General features: G+C 46.3%; 1 protein-coding gene across 1 annotated transcript; it reads left to right on the forward strand.

Moving 5' to 3' along the window:
• Window positions 1-226: 226 nt before the first annotated feature.
• On the forward strand, window positions 227-17,613 carry OAT (ornithine aminotransferase). Its single transcript, XM_054382111.1, has 10 exons — window positions 227-260; window positions 3,992-4,218; window positions 4,660-4,884; window positions 4,994-5,089; window positions 5,844-5,971; window positions 8,029-8,151; window positions 9,632-9,760; window positions 10,998-11,111; window positions 11,842-11,986; window positions 17,265-17,613. Exons 2-10 carry the CDS (start codon window positions 4,020-4,022, stop codon window positions 17,423-17,425), a joined length of 1,320 nt encoding a protein of 439 aa, XP_054238086.1. The 5' UTR covers window positions 227-260; window positions 3,992-4,019; the 3' UTR covers window positions 17,426-17,613.
• Window positions 17,614-17,895: the final 282 nt, after the last annotated feature.

The raw sequence follows: 17,895 nt of genomic DNA on the forward strand, positions 1-17,895 counted from the left end.
GATTGGCTAGTCGGAAGTTGTCTGACCAATTAGACGTGTCCGGGGGTGGGCGGGCCGATGATGTGGCTCTGGGAGTGGATGCTGCGTGAGGGTGGAGCTGCCAATCATTATCTCTAGCCAATCAGAGGCGGTAGCGGCGGGACGTCAGGCAGGCAGGGGCGGGGCGGGGCGGACCGAGGGGAGGAGCGGTGACAGCTGCGGAGAGCCGCCTCCTTTTCGCCGCGGGCTCCGGGCCGGAAAGCAGCAGCGGCAGGCGGCAGGTACGACGCGGCCGGGACGACCCGGCGCAGCCCACGGGAGAGATCCCTGCTTCCTGCGGTGCTATCTTGCCCCAGGCTCCGGCCCGCCGCGGCGGCGGGACAGTGGTTTTGCGGGCAAGGCCGCAACAGGCCCCGTCGCCAAGGGAAACAGGAGGAATCGGGCTGCCCCATGGCGGCTGCTCTCTGCGGTGGGACCGAGAGCGCCGGGCCGAGGAGAGGGCCAGACCGGCTGTGGAGCCGGACCTGGGCTGCTGCCTGCCCGCCCTCCCCCTTCAAGCGGTCTTGCTGTGCGGGGAGTGGGGATGTGGCAGCGGGGGCGTCCCCGAGGGGTGGGCAGTCTACCTGTCTGTGCCTGTTGTCAGCACTGCTCTCGTCCAGAAGACCATCTTGGCCTTTGCAGTGGCCTTGGCCGGGGGACGGGGAGAGGGTTCAGGTATTTCACTGCTGGGTTTCTGGTTCTTTCTTGTCTGCCAGTCTAGGTCCTGACCTGTGTCGGCAGGTGTGCTACTCTGAAAAGGTCCTTTGGCGTGCCTAGAGTGATGCCCCTCCTGTTGTAGCTTGTTTTTTTTGAACTTTCACCCCCTCCGAATTCAATTGGTAAAGGCTGCAGCGTGGCTTGGGCTCTTCATGGCAGGGATGATCCGTGCTGTTTCCCTTGGGATGTACTGCAGTGTATGTGAGGGATCAGGTACCACAACTGCTCAACTGAGCTATCAGGTCTGCACGCACAGTGCTCTTGTCTGGATATTCTTGCTCAACAGCTGAGCAAAGTTGTTAAGTATGTTTTGAGTAGCTTTTAGATTCTGATGCAAGACATTTTCCACTTGCTGAAATACTCAGGCTTCTGATTCTGGTACTGCAGGGTGGAGGGCATGATTGTATTTCTCACTTCCTCACAGCAATTATAAGATTGGGTTTTTTTCAAACATGTTTTTCCCCCTTACTGTGCCCCTCTTTTTTGTTGAAATTTCCCTTCATCTTGTTTTGCTGATCATCAAACCCAAATTTTTCTTCACCTTTTAACTCCAGATGCATCCATAATTCTTAGCTTTACTCAGCTCCCCTTCATCTAAGCTCCCACACCTCAGCTGAAATGATGAGGCCCCCACTAGTAGTTTCAAGACATTTTTCCTCACCAAAGGGAAAGCTCTTGTAGAAGTTTCTGATTAATATTTTCTAACTTGAGAGATGTAAAAGAACCTCAGATTTGTGGTCTGTTATTCTTCATGCAGGAGGGTAGGTTATTGATACAGGGCAGATGAGAGTTTCATTTCTATACAGCTTTCATTTCTGGGAAATCTCCAAACTAGTTACAGTATTAGCTGCTCTGCTGTGGAGGGGGCAGCGTGTCACAGACCAGTTCAATGTTAGCAGTGAAGCCAGTGTCCCAGCTGAGCTGACCCTCTGCCAATTTTTTTTTTTTTTTGTCAGAGAGCTATTTGTCTTTTTTATTTGCATAATCATTGAATAACAGTCTTGAAAGGTATGCACACAAATGGCTAATATTTAATGGCATTCATGGTAGCTGGTAAAATGCCCAGAGCTGTGAAGCTGCAGTTCATCTCTTGGTGGAATGGAGACTATGGACTCTTCCTGAAGACTTGGATTTTGATAGCTGGTTTTGTTAGATGCAGAAAATTATCTTCTGGTTCTGCTTAGAAATGAGAAACCGTCATGTGATCACAGAATCCCAGCATGGTGAGGGTTGGAAGGGATCTCTGGAGATCACCCAGTCCAAGCCCCCTGCTAAAGCGAGGTCACTCACAGCAGCCTGCCCAGGATCACAATGTCCAGGTGGGTTCAGAATTTGTCCAGAGGAGGAGACTCCACAACCTCTCTGGGCAGCCTGTTCCAGGGCTCTGGCCCTCCAGAGCTCTGGCACCCTCACAGGAAAGAAGTTTTTCCTTAATATCTGAGGAATTTGCTGAAAGAAATTCCTGTCTGAGGGCCACATCCAGTGTGCAGACGTTTTCCAAAAGAAATTTAGAATAAATACATGACTTAATATTTCTGTCTCTGCAAGCAGCATGAAATAACTTCTTTGTGTAGGCCATCCCTGTGTACTCACACTTAGTAAATGTATTTTGGTTAAGTTTTGCAGTGTGCTTTTGTCATTAGGTAGTGCAGTAGTGTCAAGGTTACTTTGCTCTTCAGTTTGCTATTGAGGATGTTGCAAAGGAGGTTGCATTTGATAATCAGAGTCACTGTAATCTGTAGTCTGCTGGGTCAGCTGATTTCAACTATGCTATTACCTGGAAAGGTTGGACCAGATGATCCTTGGGGTCCATTCCAACCTGGCATTCTGTGATCTTCCTTTAGGGCTTGTACCCTTTGCCAGTTTGTAAGGGTGATGTTCTGCAATACCAGTAACTTGAGCTTTGGGAGCTCGTAGAGTCATGGAATTGTGTTGGTTGGAAAAGCCCTTTAGGATCATCGAGTCCACCTGTCAACCCAGAGCCACCATGCCCACCAAACCATATCCCCAAGTGCCATGCCTACACATTTCTTGAACACCTTCAGGCACGGTGGTTCCACCACCTCCCTGGGCAGCCTGTTCCAATGCATGACTTTCTTACAGTCAAGAAATGTTTCCTCATCTCCAACCTAACCCTCCCCTGGCGCAATTTTAGGCCATTTGCTCTTATCCTATCTCCTGAGACTAGGGAGAAGAGCAACCAAATGTGTCAGCAGAACTCATCTTGCCCTTAACTCCTGGCCTTGCTGAAGAGGTCCCTTTTTCCTTGGTGGCTCTCTGCTGTTTCCAGTGCTTGGAGCTGTGAGAAGAGCTTGCTTGAACAGCTTTTAAAACACCAACTCAGTTTCCCTTCTCTGGGAAATGCTTGATGTGAATGCTTGATGTGTAGATGACATTTCAATATCAAGAATGCAGTTTTATGCTAAACCAGCAGCAGCCTGGATTGCCTTAAAGGCCTCTTCCAACACCAACATTCTATGATTCTGTGATAAAAAAATCACAAGTTGTGCTTCGTAAAGCAGGCTTCAGTAAAAACAAATAAATCAGCTATCAAATTCGATTATATCATCAGCTAACCATTCTTTGGGTCAGATGCTTCTTCCCAGTATTGTGTTATTTGTTTGTGTATAAATATTACTGAGACTTGGGCAACCACGTCCTGAGGCTTTGACCAGCTAGGTCTGGTTGAGAGGCATCCCTGCCCATGGCTGGGAGGTTGGAGTAGATGATCTCCAAGGTCCCTTCCAACCTGGGCCATTCTGTAATAAGGATATACTGTTATAATAGAGTATAAATAAATGATAGTATATCATTTATATTACTATAACATCAATATTTTATTTACTTTATGATTTTGTGACAGGATTTGTCCTACAGAAATCTTTGCTAGACAAAAGACATTTCCATGGCATAAGAAGTTTGATGAAGTTGACCTTCTCATTGCAGTTTAGATTAATAAATCTAGTGCGGATTTAAGACACAATGCAAAAGGAACACTTCTAGGAAAAATGATGGGACTAGTTCTTACATTTAGTGAGTCTCATAGTTTGGTTTTCTTTCTGGTGCTGTGTGTGAACATTAAAATGGAAGAAAAAAATACCATTAGTTAATACCACTTTCAGGTATATTTCATATAGACCTTCTTGATTGAGTTGTGAAACAAGTTGAGAAACCTGCAATCCTGGCAGTAAACCCACATTTCTTCTGAAGTATTCTCAATGCTAATTATTAACTAACTTTGTTTTTCTCTCCCCAGACCTGTAACAACATACCTAAAGTCCATAATGTTTTCCAAGCTGACCCGCTCTCAAAGCGTCGCTGCTCTCTGTCGAGCTGTTCATGCTTCCTTGAGTTCTGCTGCCTCAGTTGCTCCTAAAAAAAACACCCAGGGATCTCCAACCTCTGAGTTCATATTTGAACGTGAGGCTAAATATGGTGCCCACAATTACCACCCACTACCTGTTGCACTGGAAAAAGGAAAAGGTATTTTGTTCAGATTTCTCTGGGTGGGGTAGATGTGTGTGTGTGCAGGTGGGATCACAGCATAATGGTTTTGACAACCAATTTCTAAACCTTTGGGATTTAGGGGGGGATGGGTTGGGTGGGACTGAGATAACTAATTAAATGAAGACAACTAATTGCTTGTGAGAGAGCTGGATCATTAAGCATATTTCTCTTGAACTGGGGAGCTCAGAACTGGACACAATATGCCAGATGTGACCTTACTAGGGCATGGCAAAGCAGAGCGGGAGGAGAAGCTCCCTCAATCTTCTGGTCACACTGTTCTTAATGCTGTGCCCTATGGAAGAGCAAGAACTGTATTCATATTTGACCAGGCTGTGCTGGAGCTCTTAGCCTGTACCATTTAGTACTGTCTCATGCTGCCTTTTATTTTGTGCATTGACCACCCCCTTGTTTTCCCAGGTGTTTATGTCTGGGATGTTGAAGGCAGAAAGTATTTTGACTTCCTGAGTGCTTACAGTGCTGTTAATCAAGGCCACTGCCACCCAAAGATCGTGAATGCTCTGAAGGCTCAGTCTGAGAAACTGACTCTGACATCCAGAGCATTCTACAACGATGCTCTTGGAGAGTATGAGGAATATATCACCAAAATGTTCAATTACAACAAAGTTCTTCCAATGAACACAGGTACTAAAGTAATTTTGTTTCCCTTCATTTCTTGTTGCTGCGATTCACGGGGTTTGTGACATTAGGTGCTGCATCACTGGCCTGTCTCATGCCCTGCTGTGTGTTTTAGGAGTGGAGGCTGGAGAAACTGCCTGCAAGTTGGCTCGGAAGTGGGCATACACTGTGAAAGGAATTCCAAAATACAAAGCAAAGATCATTTTTGCAGGTATGTAAAATGTGTGTCATGAGTTGAGGTGTTGAGGGGGATGAGAGCTCTGGATGCTGGCTGTAGCTGTCTCTTTTCTCCTGTAGCTGGAGCCACAACTTTGCAATATTCCTAACGTTTTAGATTTTTTTTCCTGAGGCAAGTCTGTGGATGGTCTCTGTAACCTTTGACACTTTAATAATGTGATCTCTCAGCCTGTTAGCAGATTCTGTTGTACTCACATATCTGCAGTTGGTGGTGCTGTTAAAAAACTACTGTTGTGGCTACAGCAGCCTTGCAGGGCCTTAAGGGTCACCAAGTGCCTCCTTCCATATCATAAAGTTTGGTATATCTTTTGGTTTGGGCTTACTGTCAGCCTTATTTTTAGGACTTAAATTCTGGGTGGTGGTAACTTTCTTTTCCCTGCATTTAATGAGTGGCATTTATATACAAGCTGTGTATCTTCCTTAAGAAGATTTTCTCTTCCTGGGTTATTTTCAATTTTTCGGTAAACAAAGCTTATGGAAATTATTTTGTATCCTTGCCAGGACTTACAGTATAATTTTGTTTTAATATGTGCTTTTTATTTAGCAGGACAAGGTAATTGTGGCATCGATGTAAAATGCCAACAGTTAGCAGAATGATGCTAACATGCTGGTGTTAGACAACTCTTAAAATGCTTTGTCAAATGTAAAGTGTAATGTCCTATGCACTGTTCTGGCTCTTAGTCAGCTTTGTAACATCCTCCTTCTTTATACTTTTTATTTATTTTAAGCTGGCAACTTCTGGGGCAGAACCATGTCTGCTATCTCTAGTTCTACTGACCCATCCAGCTATGATGGCTTTGGACCCTTTATGCCAGGTTTTGAAGTGATCCCATACAATGACCTACCAGCTCTTGAGGTATTTGATGACCTTTGTTCTCTTGCAAGAAATAATTCTATTGTAATTCTTTGCCAGCTAGCAAGCAGGAAAATGGAAAGCTTTTCTTTTGAAATGTGCTTCGATGTTATGTTTTCTGTATCTAAGCATGTAAGGAATATATCTGTTACAATTATGTGTAGGAAATGTGGGTAAATTTTTGGTTTTGATTTCCAGTTTTGCTTCAGGATGTAAAAGGAAAACCACAGTGCCTGAAAAGTTCAGGGTACAAATGAAGAACAGCAGATACACTCTAAGGGAGTTCCGATCAGTTGCATGCATTCCAAAGTCAGGATTCTGAAGCCAATATCTTTGCCTACTGCTCTCAGAAATGCTGTGCATCCTTCACTGACCAGGTGACTGGGATTAACAGCAGCCACAAACAACTCTTCCCAGTTTCACAGCACTGTTAAAGTAATGCTAGCCTGGTGTTTCACTTAGCTACTGAAACACTTGTGATTCTGCATGTCCCTGGGCTTCTCAGATGCATCTGACAAGATGCTGGGGAGAGTTCACTTTGATGGGCCTTAAAAGTTTCCCACCTTCGCAATGTGGTCTTAGGGTTAAAAGGGTACATGGCGCTTGGTGGCAGCCATAGGGTGCTGGACTTGGGACCTGGGAGGAAAGGGGGTTCCAACCAGACACAGATAGTCCTGAAGCACTGGGAACATTGCATTCCATCATCTGGGTACATCATCTTCATGAGTGACAGCCTGGTTACTCCTCTGTGCCTGTTGAGTCTGCTTAGGACATGAGTTGGCTGGGAAATTGAACAATATATAAGACAGAGATGTTTGCCTCCTAGGAGTTTGGTTAAAGGAAACAAAAGTCTCAGCATATTAGACATGCAGCACAGAAAAGCTTGCTCAGATTTGAACCTACGTAAGGCTGCCCATTGTGAAAGACCTCTAAGTATTTAGTGGCTCTCAGCCAACTTTATTGAGGCTTTGAGTGTGCTCTGGAGACCTGAAACTCAGACCCACATCCATCAGACTGATAACTGAATCTCCTGTTTATGGGGCAATGCTGAGAAAAGCAGGCAATCATTACATCTCTTGAGTCTTGTGGACTGCTAAACCTTTTAGAACTTGATGGCACAAGAATATAGCTGTGGACTTTGCTTTAACATGACAAAACTGTTCTGAAGAGGTTCCATTCCTTTTTGCCTGAGGTGTACTGGAGAAGTGTTGAGCAAGTGTTTGTCTTGTGTGGGGTAATGCAAAACTGAGTCTTATTTCTGAGGTAATTTAGGGACTAATCTGATAATCTGTCTGGGTTTGCTCTTTTTCAGTTTGTAATTTCCCAAACAAGCACAGCAGCTGATTTTTCAAGGCAAATAGTGACCTTGGCTCCTGTGCTAGAACCAAAATGGCACTTGGGGAGAGCTGTCTGACATGAACGCTCTTACCATCATTTGAGGTGGAACACCAGGGCTAGACCTAGGTTCTACTACACATTCATCTCTGTAGTTTGAGACCCCAGCTAAAGTACTATGTCCATCTCTGGAGCCCCCAACAGGAGGAGGACATGGAACTGTTACAGCAGGTCCAGAGGAGACCATGAAGATGATCAGAGGCTAGAGCACCTCTGCTGTGAAGACAGATTGACAGAGTCAGGGTTGTTCAGCCTGGAGAAGAGAAGGCTCTGGGGATACCTCAGAGCAGCCTTCCAGTACCCAAAGGGGCTACAGGAGAGCTTGGGGAGAGACTCTTGGCAAATGTTTGTAGTGACCGGATGAGGGACAATGGCTTCAAACCGGAAGAAGCTTGATTTAGGTTAGACATTAGAAAGAAACTCTACAGTGGTGAGGCACTGGAAAAGGTTGCCTGGAGAAGTTGTGGACACTGCAACCCTGGAGGTTTTCAAAGCCAGGTTGAATGGAGCCTTGAGCAACCTGGTCTAGTGGGAGGTATCCCTGGCCGTGGCCGGAGGGTTGGAACTAGATGAGCTCTAAGGGTCTGTTCCAAGCCAAAGCATTCTGTGAATCTGTGAGTTTCTGAAGTGGACCTGTTTTGTCTCTCCTGTTCCTGTTTCCACAGCGGGCCCTTCAAGATCCCAATGTAGCAGCTTTCATGGTTGAACCAATTCAAGGTGAAGCAGGGGTGATTGTTCCTGACCAAGGTTACCTGACAGGAGTGCGGGAGCTCTGCATAAAGCACAATGTAAGGAGCTGGCTGTGCCAAGGGAGTTTAAACATTGCACACTGTGCTGACTGGCATGTGAGATCATCCTGGTGTGCAGGGTACAGGACTTCATGCTCTATTGAATCATTTCCTTTTCAATAGGTTAGGGGTACTTCTTGTCTTTCCTGAATACACCTCTCCAGGAAGTACTGAGGGCACATTTTTCACTGTTTCTTACTGCTGTTACCATTTCCAGTTTCTAGTGCATGTTCTTGAAACTGCATTTAATTTTAATTTAAGTTTTAATTTCTTTTTCACATGCTAAGGTTCTTGGGTTGGAAGCCAATTACTGCAGTGGTTTTACCTGTCAAGGGACCTTGTTGCTGGAGTGTAGAAGTGCTGTCAGGAGTTAGTAACAGTAATGAGACTCAGGAAGTGTTCATATGCTTATGAATGTTCTTTGAAGACCTCTGAAGAGCAAAGGTTACAGCTTTTTTCTTTTGTTCAGCATTTTCTCAGAGTCTGTTTCATACCACATCTCTGACTCCTGTGCTCAATATTATATCCTGCCTGAGTTCTGCTAAGAAGTGTTTAGCTTTGAAAATGGAGTGCTTTAGCTTTGAAATTATGCCTGTTCAGTGCTAGTGAAGACACACTGAGTTAGATTGGCATTCTGTCTGTGGAGGGGTAAGAAGATGTTCATATATCTTATTCCAGAACCAGTGTGGCCAGCCTCTTCCACTCTTCACTACACTCTGTAAGTGTCATGAAAAACAACAAAAAGAAGTCTGCCAATTTGCAGCTTTTTATTCCCTTGGTGTTGTCTGTCTGATTTAAAAAGCAGTGGTCTCCGTTCCAACAGAATTCTTTATTCACAAGACCTGCCTGTGATTTCTTCTGTTCCTTCAGAGGAAGCTATTGACATCTGATTACTAAAGCTGCCTTCATTATTACTGTGATACCTCAGAAAAAATAGGAGCTGCCTTACAAATAGTAGTGTTTGATAATAGTGCAGCCTAGGAGAACAAGATCAAAGACTTAGATTTAGGTTATCAAAGTTATTTAGACATTTAGACATCATGCTACCAAACCTGCAGCGTTGCTAAAGTGGTATTTTTCAGAAGCTTCCGAAGATCAATGTACCAACAATGCCATGGGAGTAAAGGTGGACAAACCCTAACGTTTTGGAATTCCCACTCCTTGTTGCACTGCAGATAGATTGTGGCTGGCTGTACTGCGACTTCTGTGCAGCCTGCCTTAAACAGAAGAGAAGGTGCTGAAGGTATTGTGGAGGGGGGCAGCATGGTCATGTGTCAGTGCTTTGACATTTCACAGAATATATGCCTGCAGGAGGTGTAGAGGAGGTAAAGGAAGTACTTTGGTGTCCTCAGTGTAATGCAGCTGGAACGTCTTTCACTTCCTGTGTGCAGTTCTACTATGTGGTTTGAATGGAGCTGGCAATGAGAACAAAAGTTGTGCTGTTACATATGGATTTTTCTTCCTTTTTATCTCGATAAAGGTCCTGTTTATTGCTGATGAAGTGCAGACTGGTTTAGCCAGAACAGGGAAGATGCTAGCTGTTGACCATGAAAATGTGAGACCTGATCTAGTTCTTCTTGGAAAGGCCCTTTCTGGTGGCTTATATCCTGTGAGTAACAACAAAATATTTGTGTTGAATTGTGATTTTTAAGTAATTAACACTGAAAGCCTACCAAGGGAAGGAAAAATAAATTGAATGTTTGTTATGCTTGGAAATTGATATTTACAAAACTAACTAGGATTTATGACCCAGATAGTCCAACCTGTGGGAGATACATAAAAAAAAAAAAATAATGCAATATGTAATACTGCATTTAGAGCTGAAATGGCTCTGTTAGTGTCCTGAACTTTCTAAGCTGATACTTGACTTGTTAGGGTGTCAGGTTGCTACGTACCATCCTCTTAGGCTGGTGATTTTTAGGTGTTTTAGCCCTTGTCAGTTGAATAAAGTTTGATATTATCCTACCAGGAAAATAAGTGTCCAATGGTCAGCCTTTCATTCTGGATTTACTGGTTAGTCTTTTGTCCACTCTCTGGAGAGCAGTTTATTACAGTCTTGCTGTGATTAATTTCTAGATGAATTCTGTGAAGGGCAAGAGAACCCCTGATGTGCAACAAAATAAAGCAATTTCTGAGCAACTGGCAATATTTCACTTGTTTGGCTTGCCCACATGACTGATTTTATCCTCTTAGAGTGACTTAAATTCCTGATAATTAGTCTGGGAATTACAACGTGCCTTGGACTATCTTGGCTGATTAAAGGTGTTTCTGAGTTGTTAAAAAGAGTGCTGAAGCTTAAACTCTTGAAATAATGCTCAGTTTGGAGAAATGCCCCTCAGCTGAAGTTAGCTGCTGTGTTAGCAGCACAGCTCAGTGTGTTTAAGGGATTAAGCTGCTCTGTGACTGTCAGTAAGCTCTCCTCTAGGCAGAGCTGACAATGGAAATGTGATTTACCACTGTAGGCAGGAAGTGATCCTTTCCTCAGTCCTGGGCAAAACTTGCTTCACAGATACTTGAGTTTATTGCTCTCCCAGGCAACCAGTTACAGAAGGAGAGGACAGTCTCAAGCTGCACCAGGGGAGGTTTGGGCTGGATGTGAGGAAGAAATTCTTCCCAGACACAGAGGTTGGCCATTGGGATGTGCTGCCCAGGGAGGTGTTGGAGTCACCATCCCTGGAAGTGTTTAAAATAAGATTGGATGAGGCACCCAGTGCCATGGTTGAGTTGATTGGATGGTGTTGGGTGATCAGTTGGACTGGATGATCTTAGAGGTCTCTTCCAACCTGGTTGATTCTATGATTCTATGAATATGTATGTAAACATCCTGTCTGACCTTGCTGTTTCAGATCTCAGCAGTCCTGTGTGATGATGAAGTGATGCTGACCATCAAGCCTGGTGAACATGGCTCCACGTATGGAGGAAATCCCTTAGCCTGCCGCGTGGCGATAGCAGCACTGGAGGTTTGTGTCCGGGAGTGGAAATTGGATCCCAAAGGAAAAAGGTGTCACACTGGCATGGGCTCTGCTTGAAGGGATGATGTTTTTTATGCTATGAGTAGAAATCTGGCTCTAAGTAAGAGTGGAAAATTATTGGTGGTTAACTGTTTGCACAGATCACAAAACAAATTCTTAAGTCCTAATTTCTGTGTTCTTAGGGTCTTAGTGTCTTAAGTGACAAACCAAAACTAAGCCAGGAGAGGTTTAAAGGCACTGATGTTAGTTCAATAGAATAGTTTCACTGATTTCACAAAGACATTCTTAAATGGCTTATTTTCTATCTGATATTGCAGAGGTTGCCGTGAGCTTAATAGAGAGCTCAAACAGCAGCTTGAAAATTCTTGTCCAGATTCCCTCTTTCAATTATTCTGTGACTGCATAACTGACTACATGTCATGCAAGTCACTCAAAGCCTCAGCATTACCCAGTGTGTGCAGCTGCACACACTAAGAGTCTTCAGAGGTTTACCAGCTACTTGTAAATAATGGCAAATGAAAAGCAGTTAATTGAGGATAAAGATTCCAAGAGATTAATGTTTGCTGTAAACAGGAACGAGTGAAGGCTTGAACTAATCTGCTTGGGTATGCAGCCACCACAGGCTTTGTGTCATTGCTGTCATTGATCATCCCTTCCAGCATGGGACACAGAACCATGCAATTCCCTCCACCTGACTGTAGGTCTGGCTTCCCTTTAGGTGACTGAGGAAGAAGAGTTGGCTAAAAATGCAGAAGTAATGGGTACCATTCTAAGAAACGAGTTGATGAAGACACCGTCAGACATTGTGACATCTGTGAGAGGCAGAGGGCTGCTAAATGCCATTGTCATCCGGGAAACCAAAGGTGAGGACACACAGTCAGCTGCAGCATGGAAAGACACTACCAACTTGAGCTGAAAGGGTCTTGAGTAAGGAGATGGATTTTGGGCATCATGTTTGGGTGCAGATCTTGGCTATTGGGGGGGATACACCCACGGGTACTGAGAGAACTGGCAGAGGAGGTTGCTAAAGCCCTCTCTATTATATTCCAAAAGTCCCGGCAGTCTGGGGAAGTCCCCAGTGACTGGAAAAGGGGAAATATTACTCCCATTTTCAAAAAGGGGAAGAAGGAAGAACCAGGGAACTACAGGCCAGGCAGTCACACCTCTGTGCCCGGTAAGATCATGGAGCAGATCCTCCTGGAGGTACTGCTGAGACAGAAGAATAATGAAGAGGTGATTGGGTACAGTCAACATGGGTTTACCAAGGGCAAATCCTGCCTGACAAACCTGGTAGCCTTCTATGAACAGGTGACAACATTAATAGATGAGGGGCCAGCAACTGATGTCATTGACCTGGACCTGAGCAAAGCCTGCCACACCACATCCTGGTCTCCAAACTGGTGACACATGGGTTTGATGGGTGGACCACAAGATGGATAAAGAACTGGCTTGATGGCTGCACCCAAAGAGTGGCTGTCAATGGCTCCATGTCCCAGTGGAGGCCAGGGACAAGCGGAGTCCCTCAGGGCTCAGTCCTGGGACCAGTCTTGTTCAATATCTTTGTCGGTGACAATGGACAGAGGCATTGAGTGCACCCTCAGCAATTTGCTGATGACACCAAGCTGTATGGTGCAGCAGACAGGCTGGAGGGAAGAGGTCCATCCAGAGGGACCTGGACAGGCTGGAGAGGTGGGCACAAGCCAACCTCATGAGGTTCAACAAGACCAAGAGCAAGGTCCTGCATCTGGGTCGAGGCAATCCCAAGCGCAAATGCAGGCTGGGCAGTGACTGGCTGGGGAGCAGTCATGAGGAGAGGGACTTGGGGGTGCTGGTGGAGGAGAAGCTCAACATGAGCTGTCAATGTGCCCTTGCAGCCCAGAAAGCCAACCAGATCCTGGGCTGCATCAAGAGACGTGTGGCCAGCAGGTCAAGGAAGGTGATTCTTCCCCTCTGCTCAGCTCTGCTGAGACCCCACCTGGAGTACTGCGTCCAGTTATGGAGCCTCTATTACAAGAGGGCTCTGGACATGCTGGAAGGTGTCCAGAGAAGGGCCACCAGGATGATCTGATCATTTTTTCACTTACCCAGTGAGGCGGGGAGGCGAGCCCCTGAGGGGCTCTCACTTCTGGTGCCAATCGCCTGGTGATATAAATCCTGAACTGGCAGATGGAGTTGGGACCAGTATAGTCCCCCTGTAATCCAGGAGGAAGCAGTAAGGGACCTGCTGACCCACCTGGCTCCTCACAAGTCCATGGGACCTGTTGGGATCCATCCTAGGGTGCTGAGAGAGCTGGCAGGTGAGCTGGCCAAGGCCCTCTCCATCATTTATCAGCAGTCCTGGCTCACAGGTGAGGTCCCTGATGACTGGAGGCTGGCCAATGTGATGCCCATCTACAAAAAGGGCCTGAAAGAGGAACCAGGAAATTACAGACCTGGCAGCCTGACCTCGGTGCCAGGCAAGGTTATGGAACAGGTCATTCTGAGTACAATCACACAGAACCTACAAGATGGTCAAGGGATCAGGCCCAGCCAGCATGGATTCAGGAGGAGCAGGTCCTGCCTGACCAACCTGATCTGCTTTTATGATCAGGTTGCTGCCTGGTGAATACAGGGCAGGCTGTGGATGTAGTCTACCTGGACTTCAGCATAGCCTTTGACACTGTCTGCCATAAGAAGCTCCTGGCAAAGCTGGCAGCTCATGGTTTGGACAGATTCTCTTTGAAATGGGTCAAGAACTGGCTGGAGAGCCGGGCCCAGAGAGTGGTGGTGAATGGTGCTACATCCAGTTGGCAGCCAGTCACTAGTGGTGTCCCCCAGGGATCAGTGCTGGGCCCTATCCTATTCAATGTCTTTATTGATGATGTAGATGAAGGAATTGAGTCCATCATCAGTAAGTTTGCAGATGACACCAAGTTAGGAGCAGGTGTTGATCTGTTGGAGAGTAGAAGGGCCCTGCAGAGGGACCTGGACAGGCTGGATGGGTGGGCAGAGGCCAATGGGATGAGATTGAACAAGGCTAAGTGCAGGGTTCTACACTTTGGCCACAATAACCCCAATCAGTGCTACAGGCTGGGGTCAGAGTGGCTGGAGAGCAGCCAGACAGAGAGGGACCTGGGGGTGCTCGTTGACAGTAGGCTGAACATGAGCCAGCAGTGTGCCCAGGCATCCAGGAGAGCCAATGGCATCCTGGCCTGCATCAGGAATAGTGTGGCCAGCAGGACAAGGGAGGCTATTCTTCCCCTGTACTCAGCACTGGTCAGGCCACACCTTGAGTACTGTGTCCAGTTCTGGGCTCCTCAATTCAAGAGAGATACTGAGGTACTGGAATATGTCCAGAGAAGGGCAACAAAGCTGGGGAGGGGTCTGGAGCACAGCCCTGTGAGGAGAGGCTGAGGGAGCTGGGGGTGTTTAGTCTGGAGAAGAGGAGGCTCAGGGTGACCCCATTGCTGTCTACAACTACCTGAGGGGAGGTTGTAGGCAGGTGGGGCTTGGTCTCTTCTCCCAGGCAACCAGCACCAGAACAAGAGGACACAGTCTCAAGTTGTGCCAGGGGAGGTATAGGCTGGATGTTAGGAGGAAGTTCTTCCCAGAGAGGGTGATTGCCCATTGGAATGGGCTGCCCAGGGAGGTGGTGGAGTCACCATCCCTGGAGATGTTCAAGAGGAGTCTGGATGAGGCACTTAGTGCCATGGTCTGGTTGATTGCTTAGGGCTGGGTGATAGGTTGGACTAGATGATCTTGGAGGTCTCTTCCAACCTGGTTGATTCTATGATTCTATGATCAGAGGGCTGGAGCACCTCTCTTATGGGGAAAGACTTAGAGAGTTGGGGCTGTTCAGTCTGGAGAAGGGAAGGCTCTGAGGTGACCTTCTTGTGGCCTTCCAGTATCTGAGTGGGCTACAAGAAAGCTGGGGAGGGACTTCTTAGAATATCAGGTAGTGACAGGACTGGGGGGAATGGAGCAAAGATGGAAGTGGGGAGATTCAGACTGGATGTGAGAAGAAGTTCTTCCCCATGAGAGTGGTGAGAGCCTGGAATGGGTTGTCCAGGGAGGTGGTGGAAGCCTCATCCCTGGAGGTGTTTAAGGCCAGGCTGGATGAGGATCTAGACAGCTTGATCTGGTGTGAGGTGTCTCTGCCCATGGCAAGGGGGTTGGAACTGGATGATCCTTGTGGTCCCTTCCAACCCTGACTGATTCTATGATTCTATTGCCCTGTGGTACCTACTGAAAGCTCACTCAAGTTGACTGTGTGCTATTAAAAATAGGGTTTGGTTTTTTTTAAACTAAGTAAGTCTGGACAGTTTTGCCTTGAATTACTTGATTTATTTTATGATTTTATAATATTCAAAACTGATGGTGAATTTAACTCAGAGCCTTTTGTCTCCTCACCTGGGGAAAACTGGCCACAAAGCCAGATTCTGCCAGATGATGCAAGGATTGGCTGAGGATAGTTCCAGAATAGACAGAAGAGTACAGTGAATACAGGCAGGCACAAGGAAGGAAAAAGCTAATGACTGAGAACAAGGTTCTAGGGATTAACACCTTGAGTTACATCAGAAATTGGCTTAGTAGCCAGAGCAGCCGATTAGTTTTGTCATAGTATCACAGTCTCACAGTATATCAGAGGCTGGAAGGGACTTCAAGAGATCATCAGGTCCAACCCCCCTGCCAGAGCAGCATCACTTAGGGTAGTCTGCACAGGAATGCATCCAGGTGGGGTTTGAAAGTCTCCAGAGAAGGAGACGCCACAACCCCGCTGGGGAGCCTGTTCCAGTGCTCTGTCACCCTCACTGGAAAGAAGTTTCTCCTCGTGTTGAGGTGAAATCTTCTATGTTCAAGTTTGAACTCATTGTCATGCGTGTGCTAAGTGACAAGGTGCTGCAGGGAGGTGGTGTAGTTTCTTAAGACATGACATGATAAGCTTGAGTCCAGGCATAACTGTAACCTTGCTCAAAGTTCTCTGACCTCCTCCTTGCATGGGCCCTTGTTTTAAATTTATTACTAAATCATGAATCATAGAATCGTAGAATCAACCAGGTTGGAAGAGACCTCCAAGATCATCCAGTCCAATTGATCACCCAGCGATCAACTAGACCATGGCACCAAGTGCCTCATATCTATACAAGCACTCAGCTGTGAAGGAGCAAAATCTGGTGCGCTGGAGGCAAACTCCTGAGTCCCTTCAGACTGCAGCTTTGGAGCAATTTTGCATGTTCACTGCAAATTCTGGGGAGCTGCTCAGAAGTGACACCACCACACCCCCACACCCCCCCTTCATTTGCTTCAGCTTTTCACTGCCAGGTGGCAAACCATACAACCATAATGCTGCTTGGGTTGGAAAAGACCTTTGAGGTCTTCCAAGTCCAACCTTTAGGATCTAGTCCAAACAGTTCACAGCCTGGCTCCATGTGCTGCAACTATGACACTTCTTCTGCTGTGGAGTAAGTGTCATCTGAATTCTGGTTGTCCTGGGTCAAAGGGCTGAGCAGCATAGCCTTAGGGCATTTACAACAAAAATCAACCGTATGTCAGCTGCTGCTGTGGGTATGAGGAGTTTTGAAAATCATCTGCTGCTGCTGGGTAAAGCCCCAGTAACTAGTCAGACCTTGAAAAAGGTGTTGGTAAAGAGTGGACAATTCATGGCTTTATGCTGACTGGGTAACTGGAGTGCCCCAGGACAGCGAAGTTCTGCTCCTGTGCTAAGCTTCCCGAGTTAAGAGGACTCCTCAGCTACGTGTCCTGCCCACACCAGCCTGGTGATTTTTATTTTTTAATTTTTGTCCAAAATTTCAAAAGAGATTTTTATACTAGCAGTGTTGTGGGCCCCACCAGGTGGCTGTAGAGCAGGTATTTGGAGGTGGAAGGACCACAGTGGCTGAGGTGTCCAGTTTGTCTCTCAAACTGGAGATTAGGAAGAAATTCTTTCCAGTGAGGGTGGGGAGACACTGGAACAGGTTGCCCAGGAAGGCTGTGGATGCGTCTTCCCTGGAGGTGTTCAAGGTCAGGTTGGATGAGGTCTTGAGCAACCTGGGCTGGTGGGAGCCCATGGCAGTGGGGTTGGAACTGGATGATCTGAAAGGTCCCTTCTAACCCAACTCATTCCGAGATTCTGTGCTCTCTTCCTGTTCCCTTCACTTGCAGACTATGATGCCTGGAAGGTGTGCCTGCGGCTGCGTGACAATGGACTGCTGGCCAAACCCACACATGGGGACACCATTCGGCTGGCACCACCACTTGTGATTAAGGAGGATGAAATCAGAGAGTGCATCGAAATCATTCATAAGACCATTCTGTCTTTCTGAATGTGTGGCTTTAAAATATATCAGCTGACCAACCCAAGGTGGTGTGCTGAAATGTGTGTCCTGGAGGACTGCTCTTGGAGCAAGCATCTCTCGGTCCTTCTATCTAGGAAGATTTGACTCTTAAAACATAGCTATGTCTTTAAATTATAATGGCTCTGAAGAAAATAAAGAATCCCCAGTCTTGCAATACTTGGAAATGAAGTGATGAGGTTCTGTTCAAGTCTTGTACCTACAGAACAGTGAAGTCAGAATGTTTGAGGAGAGGTATGTGTAGGAATCTTTAATGATTGGAACTCTTGCCCAAAACGTAAAGTGCGCTATGTATATTTTAGTGAGGCTGGTCTGCACTCTTAGATCACTCCAAAACATCACATTTTGTTTTTTTTGCTCCTCAGGGTGGTGTCTGCAGAGTGAAGGACTTGTCATTGTGGGTCAAATGGGATTTCATTTCCCATTTTTAGCTAGACAGA

Source organism: Indicator indicator, chromosome 7 (assembly GCF_027791375.1).
Source record: "Indicator indicator isolate 239-I01 chromosome 7, UM_Iind_1.1, whole genome shotgun sequence".
NCBI classification, from domain to species: Eukaryota; Metazoa; Chordata; class Aves; order Piciformes; family Indicatoridae; genus Indicator; species Indicator indicator.

Coding starts and splice junctions, on each gene's coding strand:
- OAT (XM_054382111.1), top strand. CDS start 4,020: ATGTTTTCCAAGCTGACCCGCTCTCAAAGCGTCGCTGCTCTCTGTCGA. Junction 5,972..8,028: donor ATGACCTACCAGCTCTTGAG/GTATTTGATGAC, acceptor CTGTTTCCACAG/CGGGCCCTTCAAGATCCCAA. Junction 11,987..17,264: donor TGTCATCCGGGAAACCAAAG/GTGAGGACACAC, acceptor CTTCACTTGCAG/ACTATGATGCCTGGAAGGTG.